This window comes from Leopardus geoffroyi, chromosome B2 (assembly GCF_018350155.1).
Source record: "Leopardus geoffroyi isolate Oge1 chromosome B2, O.geoffroyi_Oge1_pat1.0, whole genome shotgun sequence".
Lineage (NCBI taxonomy): Eukaryota > Metazoa > Chordata > Mammalia > Carnivora > Felidae > Leopardus > Leopardus geoffroyi.
Window position 1 is genome coordinate 119,879,726 of NC_059332.1, and position 19,159 is coordinate 119,898,884.

At 39.3% G+C, this 19,159-nt stretch overlaps 2 protein-coding genes across 2 annotated transcripts in view; both read right to left on the bottom strand.

The window, feature by feature from the left end:
• Positions 1-10,979: 10,979 nt before the first annotated feature.
• TAAR1 (trace amine associated receptor 1) lies at positions 10,980-12,706 on the bottom strand. The gene has a single exon (XM_045499658.1). The coding sequence runs from the start codon at positions 12,681-12,683 to the stop codon at positions 11,679-11,681; it is 1,005 nt and encodes a 334-aa protein (XP_045355614.1). The 5' UTR covers positions 12,684-12,706; the 3' UTR covers positions 10,980-11,678.
• Positions 12,707-12,770: 64 nt separating this feature from the next.
• Positions 12,771-19,159, bottom strand: part of LOC123609023 (pantetheinase) — a 92,851-nt gene continuing 86,462 nt past the window's right edge. The window contains exon 10 of the mRNA XM_045499654.1: positions 12,771-12,798. Coding sequence (XP_045355610.1) covers positions 12,786-12,798 — 13 coding nt within the window. The 3' untranslated portion in view covers positions 12,771-12,785. The remainder of the gene's footprint in view (positions 12,799-19,159) is intronic.

A 19,159-nucleotide genomic window follows, 5' to 3' on the forward strand; every position in this document is an offset into this window, starting at 1 on the left:
TTTAATGTTTATTTACTTTTGAGAGAGAGAGAGAGAGAGAGAGAGCACAAGCAGGGGAGGGACAGACAGAGAGGGAGACACAGAATCTGAAGCAGGCTCCAGGCTCCGAACTATCAGCACAGAACCCAACGTGGGGCCTGATGCAGGGCTCGAACTCACAAACTGCAAGATCATGACCTGAGCCAAAATCGGACCATGTAAGCATGGTTTGACGTTTTGACATTAGACATGACTTGCAGTCATTCACTACCATGTCAGAATAAGAGTGGATGATCATTTTATTATCTTAATAGACACATGATAAAATTAAAATCTACTTATTATTTAAAAAAAACAACTTGCAGTAGACCAGGCAGAAAAGTGATTTCCTTAACCCAATTAAGAGTATCTCTGCAAAAAATGAAAAGTTTTCGAGAGATATCTTACTGATGAGACATGATTCTCTTGAGGATGAGGCAAACCTCCTGAAAACACTCCAAAATCATTTCATTTCCTTCTTTTGCTGAAGGCTTTGGCCATGCAGAAAAGCAGAGGAAAAATGTATAAAGATTAGAAACAGGAAAAACTGTTATTATTGACAAATGATACAAATGTCTCTGTAAAATATTCAAAATATATGTTTACATTTTTACAATCAATAAAAGAGGTTAACAAAGTTTGCTGTATTTTTTAAAAAACCAGTGTACAGAAATATTGCTTTCCAACATCAAAAAAGGAGTAAAAACCATAACTTTCTAAAAGCTTATCTTTACAACATAATCAAAAAATATATACAAAATACCTTGAGAGATAGATGTGAAAGTTCTTTATGGAAAAAGTTTCCAATTTTATTTAAAGGCATAAATGAAGCCCTAAATAAATGAAGAACTATACCGTATTCTGGGATTAGAAGAATTATTGTAATAAAGGTACTAATTTTCCACAAAATGATCTATAGAGTTAATACATTCTCTATTAAAATCTCAGAGGGTGTGCAAGTGTGTGTGTGTGTGTGTGTGTGTACGCAACTTGACAAGTTGTCTCAATAATGTATAAGAAATTATGAAGGTCCTCATAAACCTAAAGTCTCCAGATGAAGAAAAAGAAAAAGCAAGAAGAGGAGAAGGAGGAAAAAAATGGGATGAAGGGAATTTTCCTTTATCTCATTCAAAGACTTAATATAAAGTTATAGTAATTAAGACAATGTGGTGTTGGTATAGGTAAATGAAGGCTTCAAAGATCCCAAAAACATATGGCTTCCTATATATATATGGAAATGTGAGTTATGATACTGCTCACAACAGATTAATGGAGAATGGTTAGAGGTGCTAGGACAATTAGTTACACAGAAAAGATAAATGAGTGGTGCCTGGGTGGCTCAGTTTGTTGAGCCACTGACTTCGGCTCAGGTCATGATCTCACGGTTTGTGGGTTTGAGTCCTACATTTGGCTCTGTGCTGACAGCTCGGAGCCTGGAGCCTGCTTCCGATTCTGTGTCTCCCTCCCCCCACCGCCTTTCTCAAACATAAATAAACATTAAAAAACATTTTTTTCATTTCCAAGACTTTGAAAAAGAAAAGATGAATGAAATTGGGTCTTGTCTCAACCACACACAGCAATCAATTCCAGAATTAAGGTGAATTAAAAACCTAAATATGAAAGACAAAGCTACAAAACTCTTAGAAGCCAGAGGGGCTCAGGTGTCTTAGTTGAACGTCCAATTCTTGATTTCAGCTCAGGTAATGATCCCAGGGTCGTGGGGTAGAGCCCCACGGCAGACTCCATGCTGAACGTGAAGTCTGCTTAAGACTCTTTCTCTCTCCCTCTGCCCCTCTCCACCACCCATGCTCTCTCTCTCTCTCTCTCAAATTAAAAAAAAAAAAAAAATGCTTAGAAGACATATAGGAAAATATCTTTATGCTTTCATTATATAAAAGGATTACCGCTGTCACCAAAAAAGGACAAAAAATAAATGCTTAATGAATCTGACTACATGAGGATAAAGAATTTGTTCAATACGTCATCAGAAAAAAAGCTGAACAAATAAGCTAATAATTGGGGGAAGACATTTGTCACACGTGTACCTGGCAAAGAGCTAGCAATAAGAATATGCAAAGAACTACAAATCAATGGAATTTTTTAAAATAATGTTATTTTTCCTAAAGTGAGAATTAAGCTGTGTGCATGCTCTTAGTGATTTTTATGCCTAACGTTTGTACCTTACATATACTGTGTCAAATATTCTGCGCAATATTTATTAAAAACTAATTTGCTTGTACAGACAGATCCTTACACTGCAATGCGTCACATGTCGTAATAGAACTATGCCTGAGTGTCTTTTGGAGATCAGAGAAGAAAGTAGCACCTGGGTCTGAGGCATTATCAGCTGAGCTTTAGCAAAAAGTTCTGCGGTGAGAAGGCCTTGAGAATGAGGACATAAACAATTTGATGAAGGGCATTCTGAATAGCAGAAATCGAGTGTTTAAAGCCTGGGTTTTGAAAAGCCTGGTTCCAAAAAGACACAGAATTTTCAGGAAATGTAGGTAACCTGGTGTGGCTGAAATATAATATGCTTATAAGAGGGGTAGGAGATACAGAGAGAAAAGTAGGCGGCACAGACAACAGACGGTCTTTTATGTTAGCCAGGAACTTGGGCGTTGTGGCGCAAGTAATATAAAAAGTACTACGAAACACTTAAGGATGTTCAACAGCAGAAAGACATTTCGACAAGGGGCCAAATATGGGTTTTAGAGGAATCGGTGGCTGCTGCGCTGAGAGGCTACTGGACTAGAGAGGTCAAGACTTGAGGAATGAAACCAGTTGTGGGATTTATCCAGAGTCCATGGAGAGAAAGTTGCGTCTGGAATTACAATGCGTGGCCCATACTTGACAGGAAGTGGGGTGTAAGGATGAGGAAGAGCCAAGGATTCCTCCCAGACTCTCAGCTTGAGCAATTGCAAGGATAGCGGGTGTCTTTCAATGGAGAACATAGGAGAAGATGGGATAATGGAACAACTTAGTTTAATTAGGCACACACAGGATTTTGGCACCTGCTGAAGGGGAGCTTCCCAATAGACAAAGACACCAGTGTGTTTTATGTAAGTTGGCCAGACAAGAACAGAAACGAGGAGGGGGCAGTGAGAGTATGATCACAATGACTTTGAGGATTTGTTATATCAGCTAAACAGAAAGAGATCTGAGCTCAAAATGGATAGTCAGGGATATATTTTTAAATTCTCTCTGCAGCATGGACAAGGCTGACAATGCCTAAGTGAATTGGAAATCATAATCATAATCATAATAACCAACTTGTTGACTGTGTGATATGAGCCATGTACTGTACGTCGTGCCAATGTGTGATAAAATACAATCTCATTTCATTTCCAAAACCTGCATTTTATCTCCACAAAAATTCCAGAGGGACAGGGAACGTGTTGGCCTTGTTCCCGTCTGTACCCTTAGCAAGCAGCTAACACAATGGGCTCTGATAGGTGCTTAATAATTCATACTTGTTCTATGAATGGATATATATAACAGGTGTTCAATAATTGGATATATATAAAACAGGGGCTCAATAATTCATACTTGTTATATGAACGGATAAGGGATTTAATGAATGAAAAAATCTTCACAATACACTGAAAGTTACATACTACCCCTTTGTCAATAACAAAAATGAAATTTAAAGAGGTTTAGTAAATTGCTCTCTGCTGTTGAACATTGCTAAACAGTTGACAATCAACAGTATTTGAATATAAACTCAGGCTAATATGCTTCCAGTGACATCACAAACCATGATTCTGGTCTCTTTTGGTTATGGTTTTATTTGATGATGCAAACGGGAACCAGGAAGAAGAGTTTAGGGGACTCACCTACCCAGGTAATGACTACCATTTTTCACTTCATCTTTTTATATAGGACTAACCTGTCACATTGCTGTCCATGATCAAGTTTAGCCTTGTGGTAATTCCGTATCTAGTCTACTACCTGGTAGTAACATAGGGGTCACTGCCCTGTTTTGTTTTGTTGTGTTTTATTTTATTATTCCTTGTAATATGAACCGTGGAATGAAAACCAATGGATGTTTTATGGGCTTTTCCTTATTCCCCAAACTTTTATAGTTTTCCATGCTTAGGACGATATACAGACAAGATGAAACCCTAAACCATTTAAAAAATAAAGCTGACGTATTTCAAGCGTATGATATCACTGTTTGGAAACTCTTCTGTTTGCTCGAAGCCTTATGAGAATTGCTAATAATAGTAATTAAATGTGTTGATTGGATACTTACCAATGCCCACCGCAATTCATTTACAGTTTGACACTCTAAAGGTGCGATCTGAGTCCACAGTCCAAAGAGACAAGTGTAAGCAGCATCTCTTTTACTTCGTCTTCCTTTGCCAAACTTTCAGGTAAATAGAGACCAGAGGGCATCATTAACACATCTGCTGTTCTGCCTCGGTCATGATGGGAGATAATTTCACACTGTAAGTCATTAGGGAAGCAGTTGTACTTAGTAGAGATAGGAAAACATTTATCAGAGAACTTTATTGGAGGAACCAAATGTTTGGGGAATTCTCAGACTATTAAGCAAAGGCAAAGTGTAAATCTGAGGAAGAAAACTTTAGTTGATGCAAGAAAGCAAAACAGTGACTTCTACCTTAGTCTATTTTCTTATTTGATGTAAATATGTTTACAGAGCTGGCATAATGAGCAAAAAAAAAAAAAAAAAAAAAAACCCAAAAAACAAAGAATCACCGTCTGGAAGATTTCACAAGTCTCAGGAAAACCATTCAACTAACATCACACCTCAGCCAACCAGAGCTGAGGTGTGGGGTTAGTAACCGGGCAGAATAGTGGGTTTGGAAATTTCATAAATAAAAAGTTTTAAAAACATGGGGGTAACTGTCAGGTTATCAAATAGTCATTTTAAAAACCCCCATCTATTATTATCATATTTTCTTAAAAGAAAAGAAACATCTTAATCCTGAACATTTAGCAAGGCCATGATCTTAGATGAAAGAAAATCTATTAAGTTGAATAAGCATTCCAAAATGAAAAACTCACTACCTTGTAATTTTCTTATTTCACAATGATCTGTAAAATGTTTGTCATATCCAGCACTAATCCACAGACTGAGAGGACTTGGGAAGTCCTGAGTCAGACTGCCAAGGCACCGTTACTTTGAGAAAATGACATTAAAATGCCTAAATTTGGGGCCACCTGGGCGGCTCAGTTGATTAAACGTCCGACTTCAGCTCAGGTCATGATCTCGCGGTCTGTACCGACAGCTCAGAGCCTGGTACCTGCTTTGAATTCTGTCTCCCTCTCTCTCTCTGCCCCTCCCTTGCTCTTGCTCTGTCTGCCCCCCTCTCAAAAAATAAATAAACATTAAAAAAATAATAAATAAAATAAAATGCCTAAATTTCAAGAGATAACTTGAGAAATAATCTTTCTTGCTGCTTTAAAAATGCCACATTCTAATCACTTATCTTTCTTCTCTCCCGTCCTTGAACAAACCTGCCCTGTGGCAGGTGCTGGAGATGAACACGCCAGGGTTTCTGAGCTCTTTTTTAAACATGGTATAGTATTTATTATCTAAGTTTTCACTGTACTATATGAACTGAAAAATTCAGAATACCTTTATCTTAAGGATCCAAGTCCATGGTTGTTAGAAGAAATGTAGCTCAAAGGACCTAGGTTGCTAGTTGAAACTAAAGATTCCTCAGTCTCAGTCCAAACATCCCCCAAAACTTCCAGGGCGGTTAGGGCTTCAAACATTGCCTTAGGTAGTAGCTGTAAGCTAAACATAGTTAGTTTCAGAATACAAGTTTTAATACCTTAACTCTTCAAATCCTTTCTATTCACAATGAATACGCATTTATTACCCAAATTAAACCCATCTAGGCACATCTGCTTAGAGTTGACTGGAGATAAAACTATGAGTCCTTGGGGGCGCCTGGGTGGCTCAGTCGGTTAAGCGCTTCGGCTCAGGTCATGATCTCGCGGTCTGTGGGTTCGAGCCCCGCGTCAGGCTCTGTGCTGACAGCTCAGAGCCTGGAGCCTGTTTCAGATTCTATGTCTCCCTCCTCCTCTGACCCTCCCCTGTTCATGCTCTCTCTCTCTCTGTCTCAAAAATAAATAAATGTTAAAAAAAATTTTTTTAAAAACTATGAGTCCTTATAGTTTCCCTATAGTTGGCTCCACTTTCTGAAATAGGCTTCCTGGAAGGTGGAGTTTGTAGCCAGACAGACTGGGGCTCAAATCTGTCTCTTTTATAAGCTTGATCCCCTTGGATACCTAATCATCCCATCTTCATTTACTCCCTCTTAAAAACATGCATAGAGTGGCTTGTCTGTGCCAGGCACTGTGCTAAGCACAGGGTACAACGATGACTAAAACATACTCTCTTACTTCAGCAATTCAAAGTTCTCTGGGGCAAAGGACATCTTAACACAAGTAATAAGTGCACCAACAAGGAAGTGCGTAGGATATTTGGGAGTTCAGGGAAAAACACTTACCTGATCTGGAAGGATTAAAGATGGCTTCCTGGAGAGGTTCCCCTCAAGATGAGTCCTTTAAAATGAGTAAATGTCAGCCAGCAAAGGGAGGTGGAGTTAGGGAGGAGGCATTCCAGGCATCAGGGGCTGCAGAAGCAAAGGCACGAAGGAGAGAAAGCACAGGGACTACAAAGAGAGCTAGGATTTGAACCCAGGTTTGCCCGATTCCAAAGCCTGAAGACACCCCCATGTGTGGGGTGCTGCAGGACTCTGTTTTACGCCAATGTGCACCAGGGCTTACACAAAGTATCCATTCAAACTTATTAGATAGGCAGATAATAGTTATTTTGCAAATATCAGTATCATATATGTATATATAAATACATAGGTATGGTACACACACACACATTTTTATATGAATTATTTTCTAAAGAAATAAAAATCCCCATAGCCTCTCAAACATACTGTATGCCCAACACCGACACGCCACAGACCAGCAATCTAAAAATGTAAACACCAGGTTCAACTTCCTTCTGTGTATAGACCTGGAAATAAATCTTCTGCTATTCTGTGGCATAATTGTAATTTTGAAATTTATTAGGAACAAGGATGACGTAATTCTGCACTACCTTAAAAAAAACCCCACAAAACAACCTGCTATGGACTGTTTGCCTGTGTCAACTTCTCTGTGTACATTGCCTGAGCATATTCTGAGCGAGCATCACCGTAGCGTATGCGGATAAAATGACAAGGATAATACTAATACTGTATGTTTGCTGAGCATTTTCTGGAAAGGCCCCATGTTCACCCAATAATCAGCAGTCAGTGGGGTGGGTGTTATCACTGGGCTCCTTTTGTAGGTGAGTGAACTAAAGCTTAGAGTTTTTAAATAACTTTGTCCAAATAATAGCTGATAAATAGGGCTCCAGAATATAAACCCACAGTGGCTGGCTTCTAAGCTTTCCCCTTCCACCGCGGATCGTTTTCTTGGCATAGGACCCGAGTATCCACACTACTTATTCTACATTATTGCTCCCTGAGCAGCAGCCAGGGTTGAGAGGCTCTACTTTTTAACACATCGCATAGTGAAGACATTGACCAATAAACAAATCTTAGAGTTTATCATCTATCTATCATTGTTTATCTGACTTGTATATTCAGGAAGAAGACAGTTTACCATTGATAAACCATTGTGAGTGGCTTCACTTCAAGCTTCAAAGTCACTTAAGTTGATATATACGCTAAGAACTTTTAATTTGTATGAGTCAAGGATTTCTCTCTCCCAGGAAAAATCAAAGACAGAAACAAATTACATGCTGATATTTGTTATGACTTCACAGGACAACCAGCCTCAACCAAGTTAAAATGGTGTATGAAATCGCTGGGGGTGTAATGACTTGGGAAAGGGGTTTCAGGAGAAGGAGTGATGCAGAAAAGATGGTCAGGACCTGGCAAAGATAAATTTATGTCCTTTGAATACTTTTTACTGCTGACCATATACTCAATAACCTGTATTGGAAAATGCACATGTACCCTATCTTAAAAAAAAAAAAAAAAAAAAAACCACTTCGGTCTGATTCTTATGTCATCTAGATTATTTGAGTGCAGCATTCAAAATATCTCTTTGGAGAGTTATTTTATGAGTACACTTAATAGTCTGCTAAATTTAAAAACAAATCATTCTTCATACATCTTTACACACTGAAGTTAAAGTTCAAGCTCTTGTTGACAATGTTCAACTAAACAGAAACTATGACTCACCAGAATCTGCAATGGGTTAGAGTTCATATGGTTTGCCTTATGTTTTTGGCAAGTATTTATGACTCTCTGAAGACTGGATTATTGAGTTTAAGAATCAAGTTTAAATGGGAATGGGTCTTCTAGTCTATTGATCTCTTAAGATGGCTTTATTATTATCAATAATAAATAAGTTCCAACACGCTTCCTTGCTAGTGTGTCTATTTTTATCTCTTCCTTAGTGGTACTTTATAAAAATTCTCCTCTTTGAGAGGAGAGTGGAAAAGGAGACTGTTTTGATTGGAAATTGGCTGGACTTGAGGAAAGGAATGTTATGCCATTGCAGTCATTTTCTTGGCCTTTACCATAACACAGTATATCAAGTTAAGATTCTTTCCGTGGATGCAACCAAGAATTATTCTCAAAGAGGATTTATCAGAAGGTTATCTGGGATTCATGGAATACACGAGAGACTGGAGAAGTTAATTTGGAAATGGACAGTGAGGCAGCTCCAGGGTCTGGTAAGCAAGAACCCCAGTAAGACCAAGAGCAGTCTGATCATGATTTTACCATGTAGATGTCATGGAAATCCACATGTTTTCACTGTTTTCTACTAACGATTCTGCTAAAGATCACTGTCTTTCTCACTCTGGTAAAGGTCCAAATTCCAAAGAAAGGCTTTCTGAAAATCTTAGCTTTGTTTACCAACCTGTCTATTTAGCTAGGGGGAACGGCAGGGGTCTATCTTTTCCCTATAGTTCCAACAAACTATATCCAGAACTATGGATACCCGTAACGATGTTGGAATGCGACATTTCTCAAAAGCTAATTGAATGCCAGTTGGGAAATGGATTCTGGACAGCTAAAAGACAAAAATGCTTTCTTCATGAAGGAGTGAAAGCTGGAATAAAGCTGGAAATATAGAAAGACAAAATGAGTCTTTCTTCTTGTTTCACTGAGAGGGTGGGTTATGGGCTCTCTTATTATGAGTATTAAAAACATAGGCTATGAGGCCATAACGTTGAGTAAAAAAGGTAGAATTATCTGAGTCATGAACTTGTCCCAAGAAAAATGTGGAATCAATATTAAAACCTGAGTATTAATTTAAAATAGATGTAAGACAAGGATGACTCTTATTACCACTACCAGTATTTCTTTGGAAATTCTGACTAATAAAGTATAACAAAGAATAAAAATAAAAATCATAACTATTGGACGGGAGATAAAATTTAGCATTGTTTGAGGATAATATGACTATAGAGTAGAAGCCCAAACAAATCAACAGAAAAGCTAAAATCAATTTTACTGCATGCCAGCAATAATGGGTACCAAAAAACATAGTGGCTTAAAAAAAAGATTTATTCACAATAGGCAAAACACACATACACAAAAGTACAAAATGTCTAGGAATAATTTTAAGAGGAATGTGTGGGAGCAAATGGAGAACACCACAGAAACTTGCTATAATGTACAGAAAGCTGTCTAAATGCTTTTGTTCCCTTTTTAGAATCTGACAGAATCGTCTCAGCTAAAAAAAAGTCAAGGTAATTTTTGACACTAGGAGTAAATAATGACAATTTGTCTTATCATACACTCAATGAAAAGGTAACTTGTGTTTTTTAAATGTACCAGAACAAAACTCTAGTCAGATCAATGAAACAAAACATGTAGTCTTGAAATAGACTGTGAGAGCTAGAAGGATTTAACATATCCTCGGAGATCATCAAGTTTGTGAACACACATTTGCATGCAAGAAGGTGTGTTTTAATTTCATTTAAAATTAGCTTCCTTGGGGCGCCTGGGTGGCGCAGTCGGTTAAGCGTCCGACTTCAGCCAGGTCACGATCTCGCGGTCCGTGAGTTCGAGCCCCGCGTCAGGCTCTGGGCTGATGGCTCAGAGCCTGGAGCCTGTTTCTGATTCTGTGTCTCCCTCTCTCTCTGCCCCTCCCCCGTTCATGCTCTGTCTCTCTCTGTCCCAAAAATAAATAAACGTTGAAAAAAAAATTAAAAAAAAAAATAAAATTAGCTTCCTTACCCTAATGTACTCATGAGCATAAGTCACTTTTATTAAATAAATAAATCCAAATCCCTAGGGTTACTCCCCATGCAACAGACTACTTGAAGCCTGTATGAGAAACAGTTCAACTGGAAATCAGTGCTTATAATTTAGAATAGTTGCCCACTCCTGTTAGGGAATCTTATTTGAAACTATCATTTGTTCTTTTTTTTCTTTTTTTGTTTCTTTTTTTTTTTTTTTTAACGTTTATTTATTCCTGAGAGAGAAAGAGAGCATGAGTTGGGGAAGAGAGAGAGGGCAGAGAGAGAGGGTGACACAGAGCCCGACGCGGGGCTCAAAACTCACAAGCTGTGAGATCATGACCTGAGCCGGAGCCGGAGGCTCAACCGACTGAGCCACCCAGGCTCCCCTGTTCCTTTTTTTCTTTGTGTGGATGCCATCTTAACAGGCATGGCATGTCTATTCTGATTGTACCTTTTGTTAATCCCTCATGCTTAGCTGCGCTGATGGATGGCTGTTTCTCTTTCGATGCAGCCTGGAACCCAACAAGTGGATTTGTCTTACTTCCTAGGGTTTGTATTTTGAGTCCTGCCATTCCAGGCACAACCTTGAAATACAGTGAAATCCTTTCAGACACTTTCCTAACTTTCAGTAGCAGGTAACAGACAGAAACTTGGTTTCATTTCCATTATTAAAAAACAAAACAAAACAAAAAAGAAACTGAAGTCTAAGTGGTCAACAGAGAAATGGTCTAAAAAAATCTTTGTGCATCCATACGTTGTAACATTATACAGTTACCAAAAAATTATGTTGTCAAGAATTTTAAGTTTTTTCAGGAGGTGAACTATGAGTGATATCTTTATTTTCATTTTGTTTCTATACGATATTTTATTTTTATTTTTCCCTTATTTTCCAAATTTCTGCAAGTATGAGAATCAAGAAAGCATATTATAAAAAGATGAAAATCAAAATATTTTAAAAGTGGAATATATATTAATAAGAATTCATGATAAATAGCAAATTATGTATAAAAAGTATTTAATATCATTTAATGTGCACTTTATTTGAATTCACAAAAAGACATATATATTCGAGCAAATGGATGACAAAGTAATTCTAATTTGCATATCCAATTGCGGCCCCATAATTTCCAGCATTGAACAATTGTCAATTCATGGCAGTTCAGCTAAGGGCAAGAAAGGCTCTTAACGTAAGGCCTTAAATTCTGGACTTGCAAAGCTTCTATGTAATAGTAAGCATGGCAAGGATTACATCCACTGTGTCCCAAAAAGGAAGTGAAGTAAAAGCATTATATGTCACTATCCATTCTTTGGCTCAAACATTTGATAAAAGACCCCACAATTGGTGCATGTGGTTAATTATGTTGTGTTCAAAATTATGATCACCAGCTGTTTTGCAAAGCAGTAAATAGTAAACATAATAATTCTATGGATGTGACTCTAAAAATAGTTTATACCTACAAGAGTCTTTTTGGAAAATTTTACCACATAGAATCATCTTCAGTGCTTTTCTGAACCAGGGGTAGAAAAATGCATAAACCATTGGATTGAAAGTAGAGTTCAGGTATCCACACCAAACCAATGCATCATTTAAGGTGGGTGGAATAGCATAGTCCAGGAAAGGGTCCATGACCATGCAGACAAAGAAAGGACACCAGCATATTAGGAAAACTCCCACCACAATCCCTAAAGTCTTTGCAGCTTTCCTTTCTTTGTTTTGTGACATTCCATTTTTCTCTTCCAATCCAATTGCATCATTAATTGATCTTGCCTGTCCTTGAGCTATGAAGTATATTCTGGAATAGACACACAACATAATAGATCCAGGTATATAGAAAGAAGTCATAAAGGCCAGTACCCCAGATGTTTTGCTAAAGAAGACAGAGCAACCACCTATACAGTGAATGTACTTGTAATATATCTCTTCAGCTCCTTTGAAGTTGAGCTCCAGAAAGATCATTCCAAATGCAAAAAGAGCGGGGACACTCCAACTAATGAAGATCATCACAAAAATAACCAAGATACTGATCTTGGCTTTGTATCTCAGTGGGTCACACACAGCATAGTAGCGGTCAATGGAAATGAAGGACAAGTGGAAAATGGATGCCGAGCTCAGCATAATGTCAGTGCTGGTGTGAATTTTACAGAAGACTTCTCCAAAGTACCAGCCATGCTCAACAGATCTCACCATACTATAAGGCATGACCAGGCACCCCAGCAGAAAATCTACGGTCGCCATGGAATGAATGAGCCAATTCGTTGGGGTATGAAGTTGCCTGAAGTGTGATATGGAAATAATGACTATCAGATTGCCAATGAGTGTGGTCAGAATTATGAGCACCATTAAACTGTACAGGGAAGCACGGACATCATTTGACCAGCTGCTTTTCACACAAGAAATGTTAATGACATTGTGGCAAAACGACATCATTCCTGAGGGCTATCCACCAGCTTATTTCTTCCTTTGCGTGTTGAGGAATCTTTCTTCAAAATCCATACTCAGGTTAGAGTTTCTTCTTCGCTTTCCATAAACCTATTCCGGAAACCTGGGAGGGGAAAAAAAAAGAGAGAGCAAATCATTGGCAATTTGATTCTTTTAACTTCTAACACATTTACCTATTACTTCTTGCTAAAAAACTAATCCTTTTTCTAAAATTTGTTTATTGTTTATTATTTTTGAGAGAGACAGAGAGACAGAATGCAAGCAGGGAAGGGGCAGAGAGAGAGGGAGACACAGAATCCGAAGCAGGCTCCAGGCTCTGAGATCTCGGGACAGAGCCCAACGCAGGGCTCGAACTCACAGACCGTGAGATCATGACCTGAGCTGTAGATGGCTGCCCAACCGACTGAACCACCCAGGTGCCCCCCCCCCCCAAATCGTTATTTTAGAAAGAGCTTTCATTTCTAAGCTTAATTCAATGGTTCAGTTCAATAATTTTTTTTAAACATCTACTTGATGTCGGATACTGTGCTAGAAATGAAAAGTTGAATTATTAGGTTAAAGTATAGGAAACAACACCTTTTTGAGGCCAGAGAAGGTCAAATGATGAATTCTTTATATGCTTAATCTATGGAAATAGTCTTTGTTCAAAAGACAGTCTTGAGGGAGAGCTTTATATTCTAAAGGGTAGATACAAGTTCCCAGAAATTTTAGAATTAAAATTTTAGAAATTTTAGAAGAAAAAGTGAAATATTTTACGTGTGCCTCTTGTACACAGGTAATATCCCCTAGTGCCTCCTTTTGCACTTGATAATATATAAGTTCTGGGGCGCCTGGGTGGCGCAGGCGGTTGAGCGTCCGACTTCAGCCAGGTCACGATCTCGCGGTCCGTGAGTTCGAGCCCCGCGTCGGGCTCTGGGCTGATGGCTCAGAGCCTGGAGCCTGTTTCCGATTCTGTGTCTCCCTCTCTCTCTGCCCCTCCCCCGTTCATGCTCTGTCTCTCTCTGTCCCAAAAATAAATAAAAACGTTGAAAAAAAAATTTTTTTTATAAAAAATATATAAGTTCTTTCTTTTTTAATGTTTTTTTTTTTTTTTTTTTGAGAAAGAGAGAGACAGAGCATGAATGGGGGAGGGGCACAGAGAGAGAGGGAGACACAGAATCTGAAGCAGGATCCAGGCTCTGAACTGTCAGCACAGAGCCCGATGCAGGGCTCGAACCCACCACCTGTGAGATCATGACCTGTGCCGAAGCTGGACGCTTAACCGACTGAGCCACCCAGGTGCCCCATATAAGTTATTTCTAATTACAGAATGAATTGCAAGTACATACCTTTACTTCCAGTTTGCAAAGCACTGAAATATAATATTCCAAGTGTTACGTCATTTAACATTTCGCATCTACAATATAAACACTGTTCCTTATAAGGAGGACATGGCATGTTTTGTAAGTGTAATTATACTGGCAAGAAATCGAGGTTTAGTTCACGAAACCATTAAGGCTGGAATATGATCCGAGGTCTCAATTACTTGTACAGTTTCATCGTTACCAATCCATATTTTCTTTCCACGGCAGAAAGGACCAACACAGATGAATTATTTTCAAGAATATTAAGCTTTTAGTTTTCATGTGAGAACATAGGCTGTCTTGAAAAGTGGTACCCGCCAGTGAAGTATTATGTTGTGGTCCAAAGTATTAAGGATTTTAAATATACGGACCAAAGTTATGGTAAGAAATGATGTGGCCCAGAGAAAAGACGGCTGAGGTGAGAAACCCAGGGAAACTGAGCTTCGGTGTGGGCTGTGGGCACGGCACTGGAGCCTGTTTTGGCTTTTTCTTTAAAGCTCTGAAACTGATTTAAAAAAATTTTTTTTTCATGCAATCCCAATTTATAAAACGAATAAAAGTAAAATCTTGTTAAAACAGAGATGGCACTTCCTTCTTCCTCATGCCTCATTAAAAACCCAAGTCTCCATGAGACCGAGTTTAAAAATGTCCCCTCTGTTTCTATATGATTCTGCAATTCTCAGCTAAATTCTGGAATTTTCAATATATTTTGAAAATATATGTATATATGTAGTATATATATATATACACAAATATATGTGTGTGTGTATATGTATACACACACATACATATACATGGAGAGAGAGAGAGGGAGAAATATGTGAATTTCTGCTGTCAATGAACAACCCGTCACTAGGTTGAAATGCTAGAAAATAGCAACAAGACTTGGAATTCCAGGAGTCTGCTTTCCTTTCCATCTCCTGCATTTCCCTCTGGGCTGACAGTTTATTTATTTATTTTTTTTTTTTTCCCAACGTTTATTTATTTTTGGGACAGAGAGAGACAGAGCATGAACGGGGGAGGGGCAGAGAGAGAGGGAGACACAGAATCGGAAACAGGCTCCAGGCTCTGAGCCATCAGCCCAGAGCCTGACGCGGGGCTCGAACTCAGGGACCGCGAGATCGTGACCTGGCTGAAGTCGGACGCTTAACCGACTGCGCCACCCAGGCGCCCCTGGGCTGACAGTTTAGATCAAGATTACATAGAAATCTAAATGCATCCAGGGGTGCCTGGGTGGCTCAGTTGGTTAAGCACCTGACTTTGGTTCAGTTCAGATCATGATCTCGCAGTTTGCAGGTTTGAGTTCTGTGCCAAGCTCTGTGCTGACAGCTCAGAGCCTGAAGCCTGTTTCAGATTCTGTGTCTCCCTCTCTCTCTGCCCCTCCTCTCCTTGTGCGCACTTTGTCTCTCTCTCTGTCTCTGTCTCTCTCTCTCTCTCTCTCAAAACGAAATAAAAAAAACTAAATGTATCCAGAACTAGAATTGGAGGAATAAAATATTTAGGTACTAAAATGCATATTTTAATAAATTTGAAACACCGCTACCCAATTCCTTCCTGCTCTCTATTCCCGGAAAGAAACATATTTATGCCAAATGAATCTGTAAGATGCATTTCAACAGACACCCAGGCCTCTTCCATGACAGAACAAATAGCAAGTTACAACTAGTTAGGTTATTTGAACTTAGTAACATTTGAATTATAATTCAGATTTCACGAAAAGAATGATGGGTTTTTACTATGTAATTTAAATGTGCACCCAAATATACTCTATCACTTAAGTTATAAATCTTCTACGTAGACTTTTTGTCTATTTCCCCCTTTTCCTTCCTTCTTTTACGTATGCTTTTGACATATTAAAGGAATCAAGCAACACACGCTAATCACTGTTTAGGAATGTTTGCTAATTAGTTTCTGTCAGTCAAAATCACATCCTTACCTGATATGCTAAATACGGATTCAGAGTCCAAAAAGAAGTAAGGGAAGGTGGGGTGGGGGGCGGCGCAGGGGGAACAAACTTGCTGTTCAGTTTTTGAATATGAAATTCATAGAGGATGGGAAAGTCATCTGACAACTCTGTATACTTTGTTCTTTGTGAATCAAAATATTCGGTTCCTAGATAAAAAACGAAGGACTCAGAGGCTTTCTTCTCATAGTTGTACATACTGGTTTCAGAGAAATAGAGTGTTAAGCACAATATCTTGGAAATTGTTGATAAATTAATGACAAGTAGAAAAATTTTCCTACTGGGGCGCCTGGATGGCTCAGTCAACGGTTGGGCATCTGACTCTTGGTTTGGGCACAGGTCAGGATCTCACAGTTCGTGAGTTCAGGCCCCACATCAGGCTTTGCGCTGACAGTACAGATTCTCTCTCTCCCTCTCTCTGCCCTTCCCCCACTCGTGCTGTCTCTGTCTGTCTCCAAATAAATGAAAAATAAAAAAATAAAAGAGCTGTGCTGACAGTTTGGAGCCTGGAGCCTGCTTCAGATTCTGTGTCTCCCTCTCCCTCTGCCCCTCCCCCACTCGTGCCCCCTCTCTCTCTCACTCTCTCTCTCAAAAATAAATAAACATTGAAAAACACTTAAAACTTTTTCCTGCTTATCTTAAAGAATACTACACATAATTTATAGCAAGTATTGATTAAAGTGTTATAATTTGCCTTTAAACAGATTTAATTGCTTAAATAAATGGCGTATGATGATATTACGCGTTAAATGCTTACCTAAGAACGTGACATAATAGTACTTTCGTTTCTTTTCTTCCAGCTCTGAGAATTTAGCTAACTAGAAATAATCATTATTTGTATATACAAATAATGCAAGATAGTAATATGGAAAGTTAATGAATCTCTTTGATTAGCTCGCTAAACAACCAATTCTGTACAAACGATCTGATCACCTAATGTTTGAAAATGGCATATGAATTAAAAATATACTGATAGGAGTTATAGTTTAAAATAGATCTGTCTGACATGATAGGAACTCAGTGGTCGAGTGTTCCCACTTCCCGGTAAAAGACCATCTGCACTAATCCCACCATGCCCTTGGTCCCTGGTTCCACCTCTAACGGCTCAGTCTCTGTTCCGTACAACTCCCTAATCTGCACCTATCTGCCATTACTCACAAAACCCTTCCAAGTGTGCCTTCTGGAGCTTGGGTCATCACCCTACTCCTCAAACTCTTCTCAAATATTTCCCTCACTCTGTTCTAACCAAAACCATCTCTCCCCTGAGTACACCTCATCACCCGGAGCCTTGTCAAAGGTGGCTGCTGTCTCTCCTGCATCCTTAATCCCCTTTGTACCATACAGCTTAGAGGAAAAGTAGATTCCCCTTGCATTGACTGCCACTGCAGACCGTTGTGCCGCCATCCTTCCTAACCACCACCCCTTGAAAGTTTGAAGTTCTGTGTTCAAACTATACCTCCTTCGTTTGTAGACATCTACAGACTCCCAAGTCATTTCTCTTTATTTCTTGCAAAGGTTAGCTCCTGACCTACCGCCACTCTCTCCAAGTTTACTCCTGCCAAAACTCTTGATAATTTTAATGTCACATAATGATGCAGTAATGAGCTTTCAGCTCGTTGACTCCAACGACGTGGGCCCTGACGCGGGGCTCGAACTCACAGACCGTGGGATCGTGACCTGAGCTGAAGTCAGATGCTCAACCGACTGAGCCACCCAGGCACCCCTGTTTACCCAGTTAGATTCCAATAGGTTTTGACATTATCTTACAACTCCTTCTCATTAACAAACTTTCCTAGCAAAACCTGAACCTTTGTCCAATCCAGTTCTCCTCTTGCTCTCCTCCTGCATTCATGCAGCTGAGTGTGGTGAAGAAAAACACACAAGGGGCCTCCTGTTAAATTCATGACAAGTATTGGCCACTAGAACTGCTCAAAGATCCTACCCCTCCTTCTATTACTTTTGTTCTCCCACTCTCTGAGATGACTGTTTCACACCTGCTCCCTCCTTCTATCTCAGATACCTTCTCTCTCATCTTCATTCTCTGATGGCCTTGATCCTGTTTCACTGAAAAAACACACCCGATCAGAAGAGAATGTCCACACTGTATCTCTTCACTTACCTCCCAGCTTACATCTGTTTGTATACTTAATCCTCTGTCTTATTAATGCAAATAACCAACCATGTCTCGTTGCACATGCCCAGTAAGCATCTCTTCATACCTGTTCAAGGACATAACCTACAATTCTCCTCTCTTCCCTGGCTCTTTAGTATTTCCCTTGCAAATAATTACCTGCAGTACCCAAATATGTAGTACTCTTCCATAAAAAGAATAAATTCCACAAAAAGCAATTATTTTTAAATTCACTTCGAAAAACAAAACTTCTTCAAAAGAGTAATTTTCACTCCCTGTCTTCCTTTCTTCTCCTAATAACCTGTTTTTATTATTATTTGAGAGAAAGCGGGGTGGGGAGAGGGGCAGAGGGAGAGACAGAGAATCTTAAGCAGGATCCATACTCAGTGCAGAGCCCCTGACGCTGGGATCATGACCTGAGCCGAAAATCAAGAGTCTAAAACTCAAGTAACTGAACCACCCGGGTGCCCCTCTTACTAACGCTTTGAATACACTCCAAAGAGACTTTTACTGTCAGCACTTCATTAAAAGCTTTTTTCTTCAGCTAAGACAGCAGAAGAGATGATTTATTTTACATGTGTTACATTCAGCCACAGATGAAAACAGAATGAGTCCTGGAAGTCAAGGCTCCTTGGCAAAGGATCAAAAGGGACTGTTTTGGTGTGAGAAAGGTGGGTTTCTCAAAGGTGGTCATTGTGATCAAATGATGATGGATGTCTAGATCCACTGGATCAAGTTCTAGAAAGTAGGCGTGCACTCCAACAATTTGTACAAACATCCCTGACCTCTGGCTTTCCTTATTTCTGTTCCTGTGACTTCCGTGGGTGCACAAGCTGGCAGTTTACTTGGACCTCTGCCTCATCTTTCTTCTTTTTCGCTTCAGCCTGTTCATCCACTGCTTCTTCCCCTTGGCTCTGTGGCACAGAGGTCTCCCAGAAGATGGCACTGATGCTGAGAGTGCAAAACAAATTTTAATCATGTTGTTCTCTGTTCTAAACCCAGTGATAAATGCTCAGACTTCATCTAC